The sequence below is a fragment of the Peromyscus californicus genome, unplaced genomic scaffold, assembly GCF_007827085.1.
Source record: "Peromyscus californicus insignis strain IS unplaced genomic scaffold, ASM782708v3 Scaffold_2__1_contigs__length_46816999, whole genome shotgun sequence".
Classification (NCBI taxonomy): domain Eukaryota; kingdom Metazoa; phylum Chordata; class Mammalia; order Rodentia; family Cricetidae; genus Peromyscus; species Peromyscus californicus.
This window is the reverse complement of record NW_026294540.1, coordinates 8,330,084-8,353,599: the sequence shown is the minus strand read 5'-3', so window position 1 is coordinate 8,353,599 and position 23,516 is coordinate 8,330,084. Positions and strand designations below refer to the sequence as shown.

At 53.3% G+C, this 23,516-nt stretch overlaps 1 protein-coding gene across 2 annotated transcripts in view; it reads right to left on the bottom strand.

Annotated features, from left to right (window-relative positions):
- Positions 1–4,887: 4,887 nt before the first annotated feature.
- Fbxo21 (F-box protein 21) overlaps positions 4,888–23,516 on the bottom strand; it is a 36,456-nt gene continuing 17,827 nt past the window's right edge. The window contains exons 8-12 of one of the 2 annotated variants that reach the window (XM_052755172.1): positions 22,300–22,479; positions 21,221–21,353; positions 16,329–16,540; positions 15,094–15,251; positions 4,888–8,444 (exon numbers count right to left, since the gene is read on the bottom strand). In XM_052755172.1, coding sequence (XP_052611132.1) covers positions 8,257–8,444; positions 15,094–15,251; positions 16,329–16,540; positions 21,221–21,353; positions 22,300–22,479 — 871 coding nt within the window. In that variant the 3' untranslated portion in view covers positions 4,888–8,256. The remainder of the gene's footprint in view (positions 8,445–15,093; positions 15,252–16,328; positions 16,541–21,220; positions 21,354–22,299; positions 22,480–23,516) is intronic. The other variant, XM_052755173.1, reaches the window with a different exon arrangement.

Below are 23,516 nucleotides of genomic sequence, written 5' to 3'. Positions count from 1 at the left end.
ACTGTCCATGAGAAGGTGGGCAGACGCCTGTCTCCGTGCCTTCCACCCATGCTATGTGGCCACGGGGGAAACAGTGAGGCTGCCAGCCAGGCTTGCCTTCTCCAGAGTCACTGGGAGGGGATGTGGAAACTTACCTCGCCCCCACACCCTCATCCCCACAGAGGAACTCGGTCCCCTGGAGGGAACAGCAGAGCCCTGGCCATGCGACCAGCTGGCCGGGTGCCTGGCTCATCTTATGCACTGGCTGGCTCCTGGCTGTGTTCCCAGCTCAATGGCCTCCTCCTGGCAGGTCACCGGGCTCTGGGGCTTAATGAGCTCTATGGGGGTGGGGGGTGGGGGGGGGGTGATGCTGGTGGCCTTGGTTTGCCAGGAGGCCACGCTGGGGTGACTCATGCCCGGATGGTGCTGGTGAGCAGTCTCTCACTGTGAGAGGGAACCGCAAGGCGGTTGCCCAAGTGCCCTCACCCTGGGACCGTGTGTGTTTGTCTCTATTACCCCGTGTGCAGCACCGGCCTGTGCGGCTCACTCTGGGGTTGCCGTCCCCACCACACAGACCCACCATGCTCATCTGAGAACCAGGGAACCAGGCCTTCTGCTCAGCAGCGTCACGCCCACCCCAGCTCCAAGCAGGGGCGATGCATGGCCGATGGCTCTTACCTGGAGCATCTTAGTGAGCGGCGAGAGCTTGAGAAACCAAGGAGTCAACAGGCCAGCCTCTGAGCATCTTGGGTTGGCAGTTTCTGATCCCTGGAAAGGTAAAACGGTGTTGCACACACCCAGCAGTGCCTTGGCCTGTCTATCCTTCTTTATGTTTCACTAACAACCAAATTGTTCCTGCTATGGTTGTGACACCGGCCACGGAGAACCGCAGGCACCTTGGGGGCGGGGTGGTGGTCTGGTGGTGGCTTGATTTTTAGCTGTTCCCAGGAAGGTGAGGTGTTCAAATAGATGAGACCAGGAGAGCTGTGAACAGCAGCTGGTTCGGGGGCGGGGGGGGGGGGGGGCAAGCAGAGCTGGGCTGAGCCCTGAGCCCTGTTCACCCAGGACAAGTTCCTCAGCCTCTCTGAGCCTTCATTTCCTTTCGTCGGAACGGGAAGAATTCCGAGGACAGTCATTTGTGTTGAGCGCTGCGACAACACGGGATACATATTGTTTTCTACCAGTGTTCTGTCACAGGACAATAAAGTGACTTTGCAGAACGTGCTAGAAGCGTTCACCTGTGTTCCGTGCGTCAACATCTCTGCGTCACGCAAGGCTCTCATGAGAATGAAGACTGTTACGTTCTTTGCTGGCGAAATTGCTGAGAACTGTCTTGCCCCTCACAGACAGAGATCACAGCGGGGTGCGGAGGCTCCAGCACATGGCAGGCTGAGTGAAGATGTCAGGAATTCCAGGCCAGCCTGGGGCTAAACAGTGAGATCAAATGAAGACAGGAAACCACTTGACCAAAAAAAAAAAAAGAGAGGGAGGGAGGGAGGGAGAGAGAGAGAGAGAGAGAGAGAGAGAGAGAGAGAGACAGAGACAGAGACAGAGAGACAGAGACAGAGAGAGAGAGAAAGAGAGACAGAGAGAGAGAGAGGAAGGAAGAGAGAGAAAGAGAAAGAAAGGAAGGAAGGAAGGAAGGAAGGAAGGAAGAGAGAGAGAGAGAGAGAGAAAGAAAGAAAGAAAGAAAGAAAGAAAGAAAGAAAGAAAGAAAGAAAGAAAGAAAGAAAGAAAGAAAGAAAGGAACTAATTAAGACAAAACAAAACCCCAGAGGAAACCCCACACCAGCATCTGGGCCTTTGTGAGTGACCAAACTACCTTGTGCCTTGCCTCATTCTCCTGTGACTCAGTGGTGGCCAAGGATCCTCCTGGGTCAAGGGGAAGACAGGGTTGCAGCCCCTAGCCCGAGCCTGGAAAATGTTAGAATCCAGTCCTTGAGAACAATACAAACTGTTTCCTATGCATTTCATACCTGGAACAAAAGAACATTCTGGAACCCTAACCTGACCGTCAGCATTGGGCTGCATTTTCCGGACGACATGTAAATCCTCACTCTGGCTTGGGGACCAGCGTGTGCTGTGGAAGGGAAAAAGGTAAGCCTCTCCGTGGGACCACAGCCCTGCTGGAGCCTTGTCCACGAGCAGTGTAAGGTCACTACTTCAGTATTTCATTTCTGGAGTATGATGGATGCTGCTGGTGGGTCCTCACTCTGCAGGCGCCGGCCAGGTGCCAGGCAGATGTGCCAGCCGGTTTCATCAGGGGACGGTGCATGGCACCAAGAGATCGAAAAGGAACAGCGAACATGGGCATGGGCGTGAGGAGTCGGGCAAGGGGGTGACTGGGGGACTCAGGTCTAGATTATACTGTTTACAGTGCATGGTTTGTGGAGTTTGGAGACAGAGCCTGAGGCCCTCTGCATGCTGAGTGTGTGGTCTGTGGCTGGGCTCCACCACAGCCACATTTTCATCTTTTGAGAAATATTTTGAAGCATATTTATCTGTTATTTATATATTTGTGTACATATGTGCGCAAACATGTGGTGTGTGTGTGTGTGTGTGTGTGTGTGTGTGTGTGTGTGTGTGTGTCTCTGAGGACAACCTGTTGGGGTTAGTTCTCTCCATCCAGCATGTCCAGCATGTCTGTTTAGTAGCTCGACCTCAGGTCACTATGCTTGGTAACAAATACCTTTAGGGCTGAGCAATCTGTGGCCCTTAAGCTTTCCATATTGACTCAGCAAGACAGACATGAGCTGTGTCCCTCGGCACTTGTAGACAGAGGTCACACTCTCAGCGGGACAGCATCACCCTCAGCAGGCAAAATGTTCTCGAGGTCAGCAAGAACCACTTCTGACATAGAGATAACGGCTGTGCCAGGATGTGGACGTTTCCCAGGGCCTCATGGCACGCTGGTCCCAAGTGTCCATCCACAGCCAAGCGGAAGAATGGTGTCTCCTGTCAGAGATGCACACTCTCCCAGCTGCCATCATGACTGGACGTTGAGAAAGAGACCAGACACAGAGACCAGACACAGAAGGCCTCACGGCCAGCATTCCACAGACACAAGTGTCCACAGGACACAGATCCATGGGAACAGAGAAGAGCGGTCAGGGCTGAGGAGGGAGAAAGGGGTGCCATCTTGGAAGTGGCTGGATAAAGGGGTGGCACTGTGTCATGGATTAGTCTGTGGTGTCTTGTGTTTTGTGCCTTGCTGTATTCAGGACGGCTAAGACAGAGGACCGGCTAGGTGTTCATGGACAGAGGGAGAGATAAAGGAAGTGTAGCATACAGTGGTTCAGCCGCAAAGAGAGACAAGGACATCTCCGCGCCACAATGGTTTGGAAAATACATTTCCAATGATCAGATGTACCTTGGCGGGTATCAGCTGAGGGGAGAACCATGACATCACAGAGAGGCGGCAGCACAAAACCACCGAAGAGGCTGGAACATTCTGGAAGAGAACTCCAGATACCATTTATAGGTTATTGGGTAACCAATTAGAGACCTCAGAGTGTCATCTCAGGAAGAATGACAGCGTATTACAAGCTGAAGGATTGAGTACTAGCATGGCCTCCAAGCTGGCAGCAGGTTCACACGACACTCCCTTCTGAGGTAACCAGGCGGGCAGGCTTGAGAAAGGGCTTCTAGGTGGACTTGGTGACAAGTCCGAGATTAACGTTGGGTTACGTAAGGCCTTCATTGCTCCTAAACACTGGTGGTTTCTGTGCGCTTCGGCTGCAGTGGTCTGGGCTCTGTTTCACTCAGGGGGTCCTTAGGAGCTGGAGCCCTGGTCACTACTTTGCAGGTTGCTGCTCCCCATAGCTGGCGGAGAACTGTGTGGGGACACAGAGACCAGGAAGGACTCTGGGGATGGACACATGAGGACCATAGTGCCCATTGGCCTTACATCCCTCCAGGGAGGTGTCTCCCAGGCTCCTCTGGAGTTATGGTGGCCCTGACTCGTCTTTTTTTTTTTTTTTTTTTTACAAATGTAGGAGCTGGCAAGATGGCTCAGTGGTTAAGAGAACTGACTGCTCTTTTAGAAGTCCCAGGTTCAATTCCCAGCACCCACACGGCAAGTCACAACTGTCTGTAACTCCAGTTCCAGGGGATCTGACACCCTCATGCCGACCATACATGCAGGCCAAACACTAATATACATAAAAAACATTTTTTTAAACAAGTGTGTACGTACCAGTACACACCTGTGCACCTGTGTGTGGAGGCCAGAGGACCACCTCAGGCTGTCTACATCCTTTGAAACAGGGCTTCTTATTGGCCTGGAACTCACCAGTTCAGCTAGGCTGGCTGGCCGCATACCCCCAGGATCTGGAGCCTCTGCCTCCGCAGAACTGACCTTACAAATACTGCCACAACCAGCTCACAGCATGGGAGCCAGGAGGAAGCTCCTCAGTCTTCAGGCTTGCAGGGCAAATGCTCCTACCAGCTGAGCTATCTGCCCAGCCCGGATGAAGGTCCCAGCTAGTGATGGGTGCCCAGCAGAGGCCACCCCAGGAGACCCCTTCATGACCCCCACAGCATCTACACTGGGCATTGACTGTGTAAGGGGCACCCCACTGCTTGTCATGTCCCACAAGGCTGGGGAACTGTTGACACTTTTCCAGACGGCCATCTTTAATGCTAGCTGCCCGCTGTGGGATGAGCAGGGGTCACCTCTGGCAGCTACCAGATAGTGACCTCTGCATTTAGGATGAGTGGCTGTAGTGGGCCGACCTGATCCACTCACAGGAACTTAGACATGTCCCTCCACCCTTATTCTCTTCAGACTGGATGGGGAGAAGCCCCAGGGGACCTTTGATAGTCACTTCTTTAAGCCTGGGTCTCTGGATGCCAGCCCCTCCCCCTCCCCAGCAACCCCAGAGCACAAAAGTTCTACGGTGCCTGAGCCGCAGTGTTTGGGGGTCTGTTTATTACAGAAGCAGTGTTAACCTGATACAATCATCACTACTAGGCTGCCGCACATCGATGCTGGAATTGCACAGAATTTTTATCCATAGAAGGGAACGTTCTTGAACTCCCAGGCTTGGGGATGCTCAGAACAGGTTAGGGGAGCAGTGCAGTGAGGTAGTTGTGTCCATAGCATGGCTGTGAAGGGCTGGGCTCAAGGGTGGGTTTCCCATCCACCCACCCACACCAACAGCCTGGCCTAGGTTCACACAGCAGGACCCTATGCTCACAAGTGCCTAACCCAGCAGCAGCCTGCCTCCAAGCAGCTTCGAAGGACAGGGATCATCACTCCTTTCAAAAGACAAGCAAGAGATGCCACCCAGCGCTGCCGAGATGTTTGGTGATCGGGATTTGCCAGCCATGTGGCCAGGAGACTGTTTAGGTTAGTGTCTGCCGTGGTAAGCCAGCACACCAGGACAGCCATCCGAGTCCTCAAGAGCCCAGTGGCCCATTCTCAACGCTGCCTCCGTATACATTCCTTCCTTCCATCCTTCCTTCCTTCCAAAGCCAGATAAACGAAGACAGTACGGGACACGTCTGGATGACCATAGTCACAGATGGTTTCAAATGAAGTCTCTGGTCGTCCAAATCCCTCCACTTCCAGTTGCGTTTGACTTTAGAGGAAAGGGACCTGCTGCTGGCCTGGCTCTATTTACTACGGAAGACAGAAACACTTCTGAACAAGAGCGTAAGCAGCTGGTGTGATACACATAACTGAGTTCAAGAAGGCACTCCAAGCTCGAAAATAAGGCCATGGCAAATTGGGGCGACAGGGATGGACTAGCTAGCCTTGGACATCTCAAGTCTCTCTGAGCCCACTTCAGAGTATGCCTGCAGACATTGGACCTGGGGTGGCATGCATGTGGGGGTGTGTGCTGGGCAAGTTCTAGGTCCCGAGGAAGACATGTCCCCATCTGGCCTCTCGGTCTAGGGCTGCAGGTGTAGGAGGGCCCCTACTCTGAATAGCCCCAGCCAGTGTTCCCAGCAGGACACCCCTGCAGAGTCCGGCTACCATGCCAACAGTGACAATAGACACCACTGTCCTGGTTTTTCCCTCCTGAATTTGCAGTTCTCAGTTCACAGACAAAAGGAGCCCTCCTCTGACAACCAGACACTCGGAGCCTTTCCAGGGCCCAGAAAGTCTGCCTCAGTACGACACTTGTCAAACGTTAAAAGAAACACTAGGGTCGGCTAGCTTCTTCCCCTATTTTGTTCTGGAGAGAGACTCTGCTTTCTCTTATCTCGCTACTGAATGAAAGTGGGCAGGTCACTGGTGTGGTTTCTCTCGGTAAGTTCGTTTATTAATTGTACAAAAGAAACCAAAAAAATAAAACAAAACAAAAAACCCCTTGGCATTCATTTGAAGAGAAGTTGCTATAACCAAATATTTAGTATTTTAACATTGTGAAAGTTCTACTTTTTATAACAGGGCTTTTGAAAATGGAGAAAACTTTTGGAAAAATTTTTAAAAAGAAACTTATGATTTATTAGAGTACAGGATCCAAAACACATTTTTTAGAAAAATATAAAGTGCCCAAATACCAACTTACACGGGTGATACAGGCTCCCTCAGCCAAACGAAGCCTTCGTGGAGAGACACGTTTAAAAACAGTCTAGGTACATATTTACAGTCAGGTCAGGGAGGGAAACCATCTCTCTCAGCTTTGATGTCTCTCTACGGAAAAAGGAGATCAAAGCAGAAGCCCAACAATGGAAACTCCCAGCATGCTCCGCGGCTGCTTAGTAACGGGACGCAAGAGTGTGAATCTGTGTGGGTTGGTTTTCACCTTGAAATGAGTAACTGTAAGATCCTCCAGCCTCAGGCAGATGCTAAGTGGTCGGTCCAACTGCCAAATACGAGTTCAAACCGCCTCTGAGTTCTGACTGGTGAGACACGGACGCTGGACGAGAGCTGTATCAGCTGTAAGAGCCTCAGGCTTCCTGTCCCTCCAGAGACTACCCAATGGTCTCCCTCCTGTCATCCTGGGGCTGGTGAAGGGCAATCAAGGAGGGGGCAGTCATCTAGTGTTGTGAGAATACACATGCAGAAGGCAGGCAGGCGAGGCAGGCAGGCAGCTCCCTAAAGCCCCACTCACTAGAGCAACGGCATTTTAACGCAGGGCAGAGGTGCCATCAGCCCAATGGGTAATTACCTACAAGGCAGCTTGTCTGAGAACCCCTTGGCCCCTGCTAGGATCTGCTAAAGAGCATCAGGTGAAGGCAGGGTGACCCGAGGCTAGACCTCATCCTGGACAGTGTCCTAGAGCCTTCAGACTGGCAGCTTGAAGCCCAGAGCATGCACACCTCTTCCCATAAGCCCTACACTCGCAGGATGGAGGGTCTGGATGTGACTCTCAGGGGTGACAGGGGTGTGAGACCTGTTTATCCCGGTTACGCTTCTCTAGTTCATTTTCCTGATCAGAACACAAACCATTCTCTCGGTCTTTGGGGACCAGGAGCTACAAGTTTTAAGAGCAATTTTCATCCTGTCTGTAGGCCTCACTAGGGAAATGGACCTATGACCGACTTAAGACCCACTCCCGACACTGGGGCGGATTCCTAAATTAAACAAGTAGTCATATTAACGGAGCAGCTGCTGAATGTGGAGAACGGCACTGGGAAAGGCCATTGCTGTGCATTTGCTCAGAGAGCCAACGGAGTAAGACGGAAGCTCACAATGGGTGGAAATGTGCACAGACCCCAGTGGGAGACAAGGGAGATGCTGCCGTTCCTTCTCCCAATTAAATTAAAAGGGGGAAAGGGGAACACTTAAAATCTGTGTTTCATGTATTAACAAAAAATAAAAATAAAAATAAAAAAGGCTCCGAGTCCCATCTCCATGCCTTCATCTGAATACAACCGAACTCAAGGCAGAGGGGCAGGCAGTCCTGACTCAGGGGTGCACAGGTGACTCTAGAGAGAGCAGGAAATGTGGAGCCCGTCTGTCCAGCTGGAGAAACGCTGACACAATGTGAATGGAGACAGGAATGGGAAGAGGAAGAAAGAACAGAGTGCAGACGGTGAGACCTCATGAAGACAGAATGTCACACACTGTCACCACGGGACAAGCAGACAAGCCATGCCACTGGACACGGTGCCTTTCAACTGATTCACTAGTGTAGCGGAGAGCGACGCTGTCTCTGTGGCCGGAGGAGCACACGCCATCTAAAGTGGGGAGGCAGCCAAGGCTGCTGTGAAGTGGCTGTCCTGTGCTGACCCCAGGGGACGGCACGCGTCCTTCAGGAATCCTGGTCCCCTAGAAGGCAGCGGCAGCAGCAGCAGCAGCAGCAAAGGTGCGACATCCCGAGTCTACTCGGCTGGGTCCTCCTTTGCACTGTAAATGTTCTGCACCGTCTCGTACACAAACTCCAGGTCCTCAGGATACCGGATCTCCAGCTCCGCATTTGGGATGTAGTGCGTGCCTGTGAACTCTGAGAAGTAGCGCCCCACGTCCGGGTGTGAGATTTCCTGAGGCTCCACGTTGTATTCCAGGTTTTCTGTTGGCAAAGAGGCACCGGACACTGCGGTTAGCGTTCCACTTCCTGCAGCGGCTCTCTGCAGAAACCCTCCACAGGAGCCGCTCCTTCCACAGGAGCTTTTGGAACAGAGCAAAAGTTACCACAGAGAAGTTTTGGTATTAGAGGGACCCAAGAGGAAAAGGCGGAGGTGGCCCCAGTTGGGAGGGGGGACACAGGTTCCCTTCGCTGTGGCCCTGCTCAGAAGACCTCTTCCTGGTCTGAGTGGGGACACCTGGCTCCAGGATCCCAGTGGTGCCTCCGGGGTACTCACTGCACAGGACAGACAGACATCCTCACCTGTACATCAGCCAGTGGCAGGGTCAGAACCCACCCTACACTTGGTTGGAAGTCTCCAACCTGTTCTACCTGTCCACAGAGAGAAGCCCCTGCCACACAGCCACCCTTCTCCACCAGAGCTCCTTCACTCGGGGCTCACACTGCTTGGTGAGCTGTGGCTACAGCTGCACTCACACCCTGCCCGGCCCCCAGCAGAGCCTGGCTGCCTTCTCCCGACCTTGGCTTTGCCGCAGGAGAGAGGGACAGAACCCAGACATCTACCGTGGAGGAACAGACCCTCCAGGTGTCTCACACGGAAGCCAGTGGCACAGAAAGTCCTACTGCTGGGAAGGTCCCCGAGAGAGGAGGTGGCCGTGTTCCCAGGCCAGGGCACAGACACGGCTCTGCTCCAGAATTCCTTTAAGCAGGTCCTGGCAAGGCTTGCCACAGCAGCACACAGGGTGGCCCCAGACCCCAGAGGCCCCCCTTGAGCAGGCTGTCCCTGTGCTGGTCTGTGAGAGGTGGACAGTGTGGCCAACCACCCCTGTGTTTCCCTTTAAGGGTCTGGGGAAACTGTGGATATACTGCTTTGGGGCCACATCTTCAGAATGGGTTAGGGACGTGTCCCCACGAGAAGTAAAACTGGTAGGAAGTCACCAGCACACTGAGACACTTAGTGTGGACACAGGGGTCTGACTAGGAGGGAGGGCACTGGGTCAGGGAAAGTGTGCCCCTGAGAAGATACCGGAGACCTGGCAATTCTAGACTGCAGATCAGTTTTGAATCTGGAGCTTACTTTGGCCAGCCCTGTGGTAGCCTCATAGCATGGCCCTGTTCTGGCCCCACCCCACAGGGAGACCCTTGTACAGGGAGGGACCTGCCTGCGGGCTCTGGGCAGGTCAGACCCAGAAAGTGCAGAACTGAGGGGAACGTGTATGCTCATGGAGGAGCTGGCCTGCCCACAATCAGCTGATACAGCCGATTTCAGTCTCTTCACATTTTACACTGTTTAAGGGCTGTAACTGGGACAGATTGACACATATAAAAGTAAAATAAAACAGCCCAGTGGCTGTTTCACAACAGCACTGCCTGTGCTGCCCAGCACCAGAACCTGCCTGTGTGGCTCTAGCCATGTTCTCCTGGGGCCCAGACCATACCAGGCCAGCTGCTGAGGCCTCAGGCCCCACAGAAAACACCAGCGAGAACAGAGTCTTGGACCTTCAAGAAAGGAAGACTCATGCTCTCAAGGAGCATGTCGTACTGCAGGCAGGACAGAAGAAGTAAAGCCAATTCAATTCTAGTGGGCATCTGACCCCTGCTTTGAGGCGAGTTTGTCTAGTGTAGTGGGGTTCCACTGGAAGCGACAAACCCCCAGAAGGATGTGTGGCCAAGTCTGAAGGCATTTCTGGTGGTCAGAGTTGGGAGCTGCTTTGGCTTGCAATGGGGGAGGAGTTCAGGGGTACTGCTGCGCACCCCCAGAGTACAGGCCCCACTATAGGCAATTATCTTGTCCCCTGCCCATCTGCTTGGGGGAAGATGCCCTGCTCCACAGGAACTCCTGTCCCTGAGCAGCCCTGCCACAGCTGCCCTCTCTCTAGGTGCTGAACAGTGGCCCGTGAGGGAGCTCTTGGCCTCTGCGTGCCTGGAGGAGGGGGACACAGCTCTGTGGAGACAACACAGCCAGGTTCTGAACATGGCTTCTAACGAGAGGTTGCTCTGGGAGGCCCAGGCAAGAACAGTACAAACTGGGAGCTAACAGCACAGGCCCCAGGCTACCTGGAACCCACCTCCACTGGACTTGTGCCCTAGCTTGCCGGCCCTCAGGCCTGCTGTGGAGCAAAAGAAGAGAACATAAGACAGTCTGTTCTGGGGTCCTGGGGACTGAACTCGGGGTCTTGTGCATGCCAGGCAAGCGCACTACACTCAAGCTGCACCCCCAGTCACATCTTAGGTTTACTTTGAGACTAAGCTGCCCAGGCTGGCTTCAAACTAATGCTCCTCCTGCCTCCCAAGAGCAGGGACCATAGCTGTGCACCCCAGACACAGAGACTGAACAACCTGTGCAAGAGAAGAGTGGGAAGAAGCTGGTCCTGTGCATCTGGAGGGAACATGTCACCTGACATGCCTTAAAATAATGTACTTGAAGAATCCCAAACACTTGCAGTTCTCAGAGAAATATGTTTGCTTATTTAATCTCAAATCTGTAGCATCCTTCAACTCCACGGACATACACTCGGAAACACCACCTTGAGTCCTCTAGGGGCACCTGGCCCAGGGCCTCCCTCTTTTGGGGGACACCAGTGGAGTGTGTCCCTTTACCCTTGGTATGTCCTGCATACCCTGGAGTTTGGTACTCATTTCTGTTGCTATCTATATCAAACGCACACTAAGCATTTATCTGCATCGGATTTACCTGCTACTCAGCAGTCTAGAGATATACACTGTTCCACTGTCTCAACAGGGACCACAAACCTCCTGGTACTTAGTGTGGATGTGTCTCTAGTCAAGGGGCGATGGGATGGACCACCAGGCAGAAGAGTGTACGCCTGAGGGTTTTACTTCCTAAATGACAATGCCAGGCCACTAAACGGCTCAGTGGGTAAAGGCATTTGTCACCAACCCGAAGACCTCAATTTGGTGCCTGGGACCCCCATGGTGGAGAGAACTGACTCCCACAAGCTGGCCTCTCATCTCTCCATGCACACCACAGCCCAAGTCCATCTTACAAAATAGAATCTAAACAATAGAAGGCCAAATGGCCCCCTGAAATGACCAAACATCACTTTACACCCCCACCCCCACCACGGGAACCTCACCCCAGTACCACATGTATCAGCAGGAACAGACTGGGGTGGAGAGAGCAGTGTGCGTGTGACACAAGTTACGGACGGAGAAGCGCCGCCCAACCAGGGCTCCTGGGTCCAAAGTCGCACCAAGAGCCATCTGGTGTCAGACAAATATCCGACCTTCTGATAGGGGTGAGAGCAGCTTTCCCGGCACACACCTCCCACAGCACACACCTCCCACAGCACACAGCCATGAAGTAAGGGACAGGAGCCATGAAGATCTGCAGTGCTCCCCCTAGTGGGCACAGGGAGCCACACACAAGACTCAGGAACTCTTGGCACTGCAAAGTGTCACCCAAGGGCTCTTGCAGGCACTCTTCAGTGCCCTGTGGAGGGCTGAGGACTGGAGCGGCGTCACAAATGGCCTCTACTCAGGGAACTAGAATCACTACAATTAGATCAAAAGAAGTAAGACAAATAATACAAATAAAAACCCAGAAACATTTGAAGGGAAACTGAAGAAAGCAATTTAAAAATGTAGCTTGTTGGCCACTCAGACAGCCCAGCAGGGAAGAGCGCCTGCTCCAGAGGACCCAAGTCTGGTTCCAGCACTCACCTGGGGTGGCTCACGACCACCCATTACTCCAGTCCCAGAGGATCCAATGCCTCTGTCTTCTGCAGGCACTACACTCACACTGCACACATCCACACATCCACACATCCATACACACACACATATACACACCATTAAAAGCACAATAAAGTCTTTTTAAAAAGTAGCTCCTCAGACCTTTGAGATGGTGGTTCAGTGGGTCAAAGCATGTGCTGTGCAAACCTGAGGACCCAAGATGACCCTGGAACCCGCATCAAGGAGGGAGAGAACCAACTCCATAACGTCTCTGACCTCCAGCACGTGCCTTGGGACACATATACCCCTGCTTATGGCACACACATGCAGTAACAATAAATTTTCTAAAACAATTAAAAATCTAGCTGTCCAGGCCTCCATCCTGCAGCTAACTATGGGCTGTGAGCATTGAACTGTCCCTGTGATCATAACACACTGGAATAAGAATCCAGGCTCTTGGGCTGGTGAGGTGGCTCAGAGGTTAAGAGCATTAGATGTTCCTCCAGAGGTCCTGAGTTCAATTCCCAGCAACCACATGGTGGCTCACAACCATCTGTAATGAGATCTAGTGTCCTCTTCGGGCCTGCAGGCATACATGCAGGCAGAACACTGTATTCATAATAAATAAATAAATCTAAAAAGGAATCCAGACTCTGGTAGGGAGCCGGAGGGGGGAAGGTGGAGGTTGGAGGGTAAAGGGACGAGGGGGGCATCAGGGAAAAGCATCTCCAAGTCACTGGACAGGAGCAGGGGCAGCAGACACTCCCAAGCTGCAATGCTCTGTGTCAGCCGTGGACAAGTGCTGGGCAAGCTGCAGCGTCATGGTCTCTGGGGAGCAACATGGACAGGACACAACACGACCCTGGCCTTCCTGCTAACTGCAGAAGCTGAGTTACCTCTGCGCAAACTCAGCATCACCGGGGGTGGGACGACATGGAAGCACAGCACCCTACGAGCAGCCTGGTGGGGCAGTGACGCCCAAGTAGTCAGGCCTCAGACATCACTGTTCGTCCACAGGTAGAGCAGGGAAAGAGACAAGGAGCCGAGCTCAACCTCAGACAACCCCAAAGCAACCAAGGCCTGGAAGCTTCCAACAATTCAAAGCCCTGGCGCAGGAGAGCAGGGTGGATGGGCAGTGAGAAGTCCTTCTCAAGCGAGGCTTTGCAAAGGGGGCAAACCACAGCACAACCATCTGCTGGAGCTGGTGGAGCTGGAAAGGCCAGCCTGTGGTGACACCTGGGCGACGAGAATGCTGAGGAAACACAAGCTATCAGCCACGGGGTTTGGTGTGCTGCCACAGCCCTGGTGCACACCCAGGCAGGATCCTGCAATGCCCCTTCCAACACTGGCAAGAAAGCCTGCATCTCTATTCACTGATGAAACAGAGACGTGGAACCCACTGTCAGTAAACGGGGCACCATGTGCAGTGTGTGTGCAGGAGCAGGCAGGGGGAGCAGCAGTTCAGGGAAAAGAACAAGACACCCCAAAATCACAGAGCAGAGAGCACAGGCTGGAGATCCGACACATAAACAGTTCACAAGGTCACTAGAGACACGAGCTGGCCCAGGAAGGTGAGGGAATGCATATGTGTGGCTGTGAAGGAGTTCCTAGTGACCTTGCACCTCACAGCCATCACAAAGCAGCCCTCAGGAGATGCCATGGTCCTGTGGCCAACAGAAGGGCCTTCGGAAACCAGCAAAAGCTAACGTGATCACAGCCACTCGCACGGTCGGTCACTGGGTCACTGGGCCACAGACATCGACGTCTTCTTTTGGTTGTTCACCACTGTGACTGCAAACTACTATCCATGTGTTTGCACACGTGCAGTGAGGTACACTGAGGCTTCAGCAGAACTATTCAGAAACTGAAGCTGAGTGCTCCGTTTACAAACTGCACCGAGCAAACAAACTAAATCCCAGTACCCGATTTAAAGATGTTCACACGCACTCTGTAGAGAGTGGACAACTGCTGCACCTGGTACCACCAGAGCCAGGAGTCATGGCTCAGGACAGAAAGCCTTCCTCATTTGTCATGTAGCAAAGCCCCAGGCCATTTTTAAATCACAGTGACTTTCAGAAATGGAGTTTCGATTTTCACCAGCCTCAGCTTCAAACGCTGAAGACTGCCCTGTGGGAGCCTCCAGAACACCCAGGGAGCATTCAGCCCCTTTACCTCACCCAGGAACCAAGGAGGTAAGGTGCCTGCAGCCATACTGCACGAGTCCTCCTGGCCTCGGATGGGTCACAATCACTCGCATGCCACTATTCCCGCCTTCTGAAACCCCGGCACTCCAGCCCTCAGTACTTTATGGGTACTGTGTGGGTAGAGCAGGCCTGATGGTTCAGGTCATAGCCCATCACCAAACTCTTGCCTTCACGTCCTCGTGGGCAAGATAAAGTGGAGGTGGCCTGCACAAGGTCCAAGCTCCGCATGTATGAAATGCCCAGACTGGGTCCCAAACAGACTTAGCACCCATGAGGGCACACTATTTATCACATCAGTATCCACATTCCCTCTTATTAATAAAACCAGTGTGCTGGTCAGGTGTATGAAAGTTAAAAGGGACACAGAAAGGCTCACATTGCACTCTTTGCTCTACTCTTCAGCTCAGGACTTCCCTGGGCTGGCCTGTCAAGTTGGCCATGACCACAAACGCCTACCAAAGGTCACCAAACACACAGGGATTGTGCAGGGAGCTGCAGTTTCCACCTGTGGCCACATGAGGGCGATTCAGGCCAGCGCTGCTGGAAGTTAGGCCTGGGAGACAGGAATCAGGAGTCTGGCTGGTGAAGACAGTGAGCAGGGCTACAACAAGGATCCCATGTTGGTGTGCCTGTGTGTGACTAGCTGTGGAGAGCTGCCACCCCTGGACACACTGGTGAGCTCTGCCCACAGCATGGTCAGTCAGGGGCGGGTGCAGATCCAGCAAAGACCTTACCTTGGGCTGCGTATCGGCAGGAGCCATCCTCCACCAGCACGTTGTAGAAGGGCTGATGGTGGCCATGAGGCAGACTGTGCACGTTCATGTTGCGGATCCATTCATGCCCCATCATGCAGGTGGGGTCCCAGCCATAGATCACACAGTTGTAGCCGTACCTGGGGAGCACAGGAAGACCACAGATGAGCTCCTGGGGAGCCTCGGAGCTGTGGGGGAGTCAGGAGGGCCTGGCCGGGGTTCTTCCACGCCCTTTGTTCACTGCCTGCTTTTACCCTGTGTGGGGTCACTTGTCAGGACACCCTGTCCCTCTTTACAAACCTTCCTTTCACCATCAACAAAGCACTTTATCTGGAAAATAACCTTGTTTGTTTGTTTCTAGACAGGTTCTCACTATGTAGCCCTGGCTGTCCTGGAATTATGCAGCCCAGGCTGGCCTCAACTCACAGAGATCAGCCTGCTCCGCCTCCCATGTGCTGGGATTAAAGGCTTGTGCTCCTACCATGCCTGGCTTAAGAAAAACTTTGGAGAGAGCAGGAGACTACCTTTGGTAAGATGAGGTGAAAGGAGAGTGAGCAGAGTCACTTCTCCCTGCTGCCTGCTTCCTGGTCTGAGCCAACTGCCAGGTGGATTTGCTCCCAGTCATAACAGAGAATGAGGTCAGCTGTCTACTCCGTTCTGCATTCGTGAGTGTATTTCCTCAATTTATATCTTAATAAATCTCTACTACCCACTAAATAGACTCACGTGGACTGATCTTTACAAAGTGCCACCTGCTGCTGGGTTTTCCAGCACGCCAAGGGCATGCTGTGGGGTAGTAACTCACAGCTCCTAGGGTGCTTGTGGGATAAGAACCTGCACCAGCACTCTGGAGTTCATCCTGCCTGGTGAACAGACATGTGCAGAACTATAGCTCAGGAAAGCCCTGCTAACCCAGATCAGAGATAGCAGGGGGCAGAGAAGGGCCAGCAGGAGGAGGAGGAGGAGGAGGAGGAGGAGGAGCTGGGGCCGCAGCTCAGTGAGCTTCTAGCTTGCTCAGTCCCTAGGCTCAACCCCCAGTGTCCCAGACAAACTCTAGGAGCAGTCAGAGTCCATGAAAGACATGACAGCTCCCAGTTAGAAGCAGGGTGCAGACGCCCCCCCGCCCCCCGCCCTGTCTGTGGTGGGCGCTCGGTGAAATGGCCTGCAGTCCCTGGGTGGCCCCACGGGCAGCCCTGGAGGCCGGAGCAGGCACTCACCTCTTGTGCTTCATCACGAGCCCGATGGAGTAGCAGACATCTCTATGCTTCTCCTCGGAGCGCAGCTTCACCTCCACGCCCACCTCCTCCTTCTTGCGCTCAATGTGCTCTAGCGTGTGCTGCACTAGGTAACCCACCGCCCCGTGCTGCCCGGGGTCAAGGGTCTGGATGTGCTGGAGGATGTCAAGCACCTTCAAGACAAGACAGAAAGACTAGGAGATAATATTTTCGCCAGGCCTTTTCTTTTCCAAAGCGTGGGACTGACACCTACCCATGAAGCCTGACAAAGACCGGCGACGGCACACCATTGTGGACCAGGAGTTGTAACAGGCCAAACATTTCTTGGTTAGCATAGGAGCTGAGGAAGCCAACTTGTCTTTATTTTTAAAGTACAGAAACCATTCTATCCTGTCATTCTTGCTTTAAGAAGGGAAAATCCTCAAGACCCCTTAACCAAGACAAAAAGACACTTGGCAGAACTGTCTTGGTGCCGGGCAAGCAGCTCCTAATCAGACGTCGAGGGAGGAGCTAGGCCTCCGGATGGCAGCAATTCATCAGTCACCTCTGCAGAGCTGAGGCTGGCAGCAGGAGCAGGGCTGACCCTGCACAGTCTGTCTGCTGCTCATAGTGCTTCCACTCAAGGGTCAGGCTTCAAGCAAAGTATGTGTATGCACATCAACATGCTCGAACCCACACAGCCCTGTGATACTTGAGAACAGCACACATCAGTGCTGGTTTACTGAGTCCTGCCTGAGTTGGAGCTCCTTACTAGGACAGGTGACCTCAACTCTAGGCCCAGATCCATCAACCAGCTGCTTCTCTGCTGAGCTACTCCCTGTCACACTGACAGCCAGATGCCTCAGCAATTATTCTGAAGCTCAACCTCACCTTCCTGAGCAATACAGTAGGAATACAAAAAATACCAATAGGCTCCGGGTATTTCTCAGTGATGAACTGGAGGTGTCTATTAGGCATGGTAGCACACAGCCACTACTGATTTCCAAGAAAGGAATTTGGCTCAGTGAGTTTAAACGCTGGTCCGAGGTCAGAGGCTTACAAAGATGTGGCCCTGAATATGACCCTCAGCCCAGTCTCAACCGCCATTGTGCCAGGGAAATACAACAGAATCATCCTAATTACTGTGATGCAACTTAACGTAAGAACAACAGGCAGAGTGCCAGCACCCCAAACACCCCAAAGCTTGCTTCAACAGAGATCCACAGGAGCCAGTCCCCGTTCACACCCGTCCAGGAGGGGCTCGAAAAGTGGGGATGCTCATGACATCTGTCCTTTGTAGTTGAGAGCATCCAACAGTGAGCCTCTGTGGACTCGGCCAGAAACAATGGCCGTCCTTGTGTGTCCTGGCCAGTGAGCCACTGTGCACACAGCTAGACATGGACTCTTCAGGGCACAAAGGTGGCCCACATTCAGACTGTAAGGCAGGAAGTTTTGACTCCTTGCATGGATGCATGAGGCTGAGGGTGAGGGGACATGTGACTTGGATCTGGTGTGTTTATAAGACAATGCTGACAGTGGGCATCATGTTCCCAGCCAAAAAGCTCGAGGCCTTGGTTGGACATAGTGATTTACATCTATAATCCCAGCACTGGGAAACAGGATCCCGAGTTCAAGGCCAGTGCAGAACCCTGCCTCATAAACAAAAACAACAAGCCACTATCCGCCCAAATAAAAACCAAACCAAAACCAAAACCCAGAGGCTCAGGGAGAGAGCTGGGAGGAGCCCTGTTGCTCAGGGACACTCCCTTCCACCCACCACTCCTCCTCTGGCTACACAGCAGCACATAGGCTGTGGCCCGGCTCCCACAGAAGACGACAGCCCCACTTCTGTAAGTCCACTGACAGGCAGCTCCAAGGCCACCAGTCCACCGCCCCGTGTGCACGAGTCCTGCCTGTCCACTAAGTCTCCCTCTGAGCTCTTGGCTCCCCTTGCTTGTCTGTTAGACTGTCTGCTGGCTGCAGTTGGGAGGGCAGGAGCCCCTGACAAAGGCCAGAACATTGCTTGCCATGGGTGGTCCCAGGCCAGTTCTATACAGCCTGCCATGGCACTTTCTCCCAGCCCCAACAGCCTAAGCCTTAAACACCCTCTTCCGGAGCGGAATGCCAGCCCCACGTTGGAAAGTCTGTAGGTTCTGGGAGTCCCCCTCACTCACGTCCAAGGGAACTATGGTCACCCAACCATCCCCGAACATGCCAAGGCCAGTGCTGTGAGCACAGAGATGGCTAGTGGGGAGCACACTGTGTGTACCCTATCAGTGTAAGGAGGGTGGGGTGGCAATGCAGCTGAGGGTCAGCAGAGGGGCATGCAGCATGTGCATGGCGGACACAGCAGGAGTGCATTAGAGCACGGGGTGGGTGGGGACACCACGACACACAGATGTGGGACATGGAAGGTCAGGCAGGTGGGACAGAACCATGGAGACTTGTGAGCCACACTGCAAGGTGAGAAAAGCATCCCCCAGTCCGCAGAGAGCCACTCAGGGACCACTATCCTGATAAGACCCTGACTGCCGTGTGCATGACAAGGAGGCAGACAGGCCATGTCTTCCCGTCCCCTGTGCAGGTGTAAAGACATTGAAAGAAGCCCCTGGGACGATACACAGGGTAGAGGAACCTAAGAGCATCCCCGTGTGAACCTCGACGGGAGACCCAAGACAAGAGAGCAGAAGGAGCCTGGGAACCAGTGGCCATGAGGCAGGCGGGGCATCAAAGAAATAGAAAGGGCAAGGCCACTTCCTGGCCTTGCCACAGCGACAGAAGGGCCGCTGGCAGATCAGGGCCTGGGGAAGGGCTGGGAGTTAGAGCACACGTTTTGGGGAGTGTCAGAGCAAAGGTAGGTGGTGGGCAGTCAGCACACAGTGGCCACGTGTGAGGTAAGCACGCAGGGAGTAGAGGGGATGGTGGCCAAGGCAAGGCCAACGGGGCCGATAAGAACGACTCAGGCTTTCATGCAGGGAAGGGAGGGGGGTGCTTCCTGCACGACACAGAAAGCAGGCAGGTCACAGTCCCCAGAGGCTCCTGCAGCAGCACTAAGTGCAGCCAGCTTCTCCTTAGCCACCCCGACCCTCAGGGTGACACCTACGGTGGCCTCAGTGCACTGAGAGGTAACTTCTTGACATTTAGTATGGGAAACCGGCAAGAACCAAACAGTCCACAGGACAGCTGAGAGGACAGAGCAAAAGCGGCGACTTCCACAAACATGACCTCCTGACTCCACTCTCCCACCCACAGCCACAGTGACCAAGAGGACTGGGCTCTGCAGCTCTTCCCGACTTCACCAAACTGACGGAGAAGGGAGCCAACCTGTAGGCTTCCTGCTCAGGGACAGATCATCTTAACAAACAAGGCCCATGGCCCACAGGCTGATGTCACCTCCTCTCATTCAATACATACACCTCCACACCCGAGCACACCCCTCTCCCAGGCCTCTGGCAGGCTGCCTTCCTCAGGTGACCCACCCTCTGAGCTCCTCCAGAAGCCCTCCTCTGGAGAGCAGCCATGTCTACTGACATGGGCCCCCAAGCACCTCTCTCATCGTCTTGGGGTCACCATGAACTGAGGGGAGGGGTCCAGATGTTCCACCCGGCAGCACCACATGCAGAAGAGAAACGGAAGGTGACAGGTGCTGCTAGGCAGTGGGCGTGTCCCCAGTGGGCGTGACTATGCCAGCCAGCTGCAGACATGGAAGGCAGCACTGAGAATTTCAATCACAAAGGCCCGCGACTGGACCTGCCACTCAACTGGGACAACTCAGTGAAGGGACCTTTGCTCTCTCTCTCCTTCTGGATGATCCTGAAATCCCTCAACAAACAGAACTGGCTGAACAAAGTCAAAGGACTAAACCCTGAGCTGCTGAGTGGGTGATGGTTCCCAGGGTGCACTCCTCCAGAGCACGTCTGTTGGGCCATGGAAGACATCTTAAGACTCAGGACTGTCCATGTCTGCATCCCACTATATATCTTTAAAGCCATGAACTGATGGCCCAGTATAGTCACTTAATGAGAGAACTTACTTTTTAAAAATAAATTCTGAAAGATTTTACTTTTAATTATGTGGATGTTTGTGTGTGTGTGTGTGGGGGGGGGGTGCATGAGGACAGAAGAGGGCACTGGATCCCCTGGAGCTGGAGTTACAGCTCGTTGAGAGTGCCAAGTGCACGCCGGGAACTGAACCTCAAGTCTTCTACAAGAGCAGTAAGTGCTCCTAACAGCCGAGCCATCTCTCCAGGCCCCAGAGCAGTGGTTTTCTGTGGAGAGACTGACCATCTCTGGAAACATCCCACAGAGGCCCAGAACCAAATGCCCTCTGCAGGTCTTCTAGACAAACAACATGGACTGGTGGCCTCTCTCCAGACCAAGGGCGGGATGGGAATGGGCTATGACTCCTGCACACTCAGACTCACACAAAACTGCACAGTGTGCCCAAAGTCAGCTCTGAGCTCCACAGGTGACTCCTCATAGAACTTGCTGCCAGATGCGGGGATTACAGCATGGGCAAACCCAGAACCGGACAGTAAGAAGCCTCAGCCGGTCTCAGCTGGATCTTCCCATGTCCCACAGCTGCAGCAAGGCCAGCACCGAGCACTTGTCTTGCCTCTCCTTGCAGAGTCAGGTGACTTTGGGAAGGCACCATGGGGCGGCAGTGGGCAAGAGGCAGGACAGGGATTTTGTGTCCAGAGCTCAGAGGTCATTCCTGGTGACAGAACCAATGCTTCTTAGAAGAGGAGAGAAAAACATTTCTTTAGTGGGTCAGGACTGGGGGATGGAGCAGATCTGAACTTACTCCTCTAACAGAAGGATGGCCTTCAACAGCCTTGGTCCAGCTGCAGCTTTCCTCTCTAAGGCAAGGGCTGAGCAGCAAAGTAAGATAATTACCTTCTCTGGCCAGATACCCAGATGGAAGTAGAGTCTGGCCTGGAGGAGCAGGAGCTGCACCTGGTCTGGGTACATCGCCAGGTACAGGTCCAAGGAGTCTCTGAGGAGCTGGTAGGACTGGTCAATGCCTTCCCTGGGGGAGAATAAATCACCTTTAACTCAGTGTGGGCTTCCCAACACATGTCTAAAAACAAGTGTTACTGACTCCCAGACTCCCCTGCTCAATACTGTGAGCTCTTAGCAAAATCCACAGTGAACATAAAAGTCTTACACCACATTAAAATCTGTCCTCACTAAGCAGTCCCCTCAGCAGCACACATAGATCCAGAACTCTGAAGAGCAGAACAGAGGCTGTGAGGGGAGCAAAGCTACCCTGGGTGACACTTGCAGAGCTCACACCAATAGGAGTGAACCCTGGTTCTACTCGTCAGTTTGGGGTCAGTGCTTGTAACAAGTGTCTTCTGCTCTGTGCTAGGGCTTAGGGAGCAGACAAGCTGCGTACACATGTGGACAGGAGGTTATAAGCCCCTGCAGTCCGCTCATCTGTGAGGTTATAACTCCCTGCTGTCTGCTCACCTGTGAGGTTATAGCCCCCTGCAGTCTGCTCACCTGTGAGGTTATAACCCCCCTGCATTTTGCTCACCTGTGCCACCAACTGACAGTTGTTCTAAAAAGAATCTATTAACAACGACTTCTGCTAGGTGAATGCTATTGGGCATCAGGAAACGGACTGCAACACAAATCCTACAGCGATTTCCCAGGACAGGCTTCCTTCAACTATGGAGCAAAGTTAACCCCAGACACTGTTCTCTTACAGGAGGGTGTAAGGTCAGAGGTCACAGCACCTGGACAGGAAGACACGAAATCTGCCACTCTGACACTGACTTCCAAAGAATGCATTCAGTGTTTGAGCAGAGTTAAGCCCACCACAAACACCAGAGGGTGAGGCTACCAACAAATGCATGGCTGCTGACCCAGAAGCAGTCATCACAGGGCAGCTCATTAAACAGGCTTCCTGTGTTTGCACAGAACCCTAGAAGGCCCACACTGTGCGGGAGCAGAGGAAGCCAGGCCCTCACCTCTTGCCCAGGCTCAGCAGGTTGCCCACCATCCGCTGCAGCACCTTCTTCACATTCACCACGCCGTATAGCGCCGCCGTCACGTGCTGACCAATCAAGTACTCACACTCCTTCACCGTCAGCTGCTTGCCTTTCCCAAAAGCATCTATGTAGATGTAGTCGAAGATGTCCAGGGTTGCCCTGCCCAAAGACAGCCAATGAGTCAGAATTACAACCTGGAGGAGGAGGAGGCCACGGCAGAGGTGGAGGTCACAGCACCACTTTACCATTGTCACCAGTACCATCGAGGCCTTGGCCGCAGTGACCACACCGCTCTGCTCTTGAGAAGCACCGGGCAAGGGAGATGGCTCAGTGGATCAAAGTGCTTGCTGTCGGCCTGACTAGCTGAGGCTGATCCCTGGGCCCCACATGATGGAAGCAGAGGACTGACTACCAAGCTGTCTTAACATAATGTGAACAAATAAACAAACAAACAAGGAAGCGGCAGCAGGGAAGCCGCCCGACAGCAGACAGAGTCCTACAGTCCTGCGCCAGTTCAAAGAACACTGACAGAAAGACACGGGCATGAGAACCAAGATGGATGCTAACCACAGAGTGGCAGACTGCTGCCTGTCTGGGATCCGGGGCCTACGAGGACCCAAGAAAACTTAGGGAGCCCAGACCGGGACTTGGTCTTCCTCTGTGCCCCACAACCTCAGGCTGGACCTTAGGAGGCAATGACCCTGGACCTGCTCACATTCTCACAGCATTGCTAACTGTGATTCTGAGGGCTCATGGAGTGGTGGGTGGCTAAGTGTTGGGGACAGCAGTGCTTCTTCTGAGCAATCTTGATCCTGTGCCCACCGCAATCACACAACATTTTCCTCTTTGGCTGCTAACTATCTCAGCCGGATTTCTTTCCTGAGTTGCGTTCATAGCCCACTTTTGGCAAAGACTTGAGACTTACATAAATGTTCTAAAGAGCACAGAACTTGTTGGCGTCTGCTGAAGCTGAACTTCCTATGGACAAGCACACAGGCCTAACGAGCCAAGGTCATCACGATGTGAAACACACAAAGTGTGCATGTGCCCAAGTGTCAGGGCTTTTTAAAAACATACCTGGACTAGCTGTGCCCCAAGAATATAGGGCTGAACATGGAAGATCAATTTGGGGACAGGTGAACCTCAGTGATAAAGCACAGTTCAATCTTCAGCACACACACAAATCAAGCCCCCCA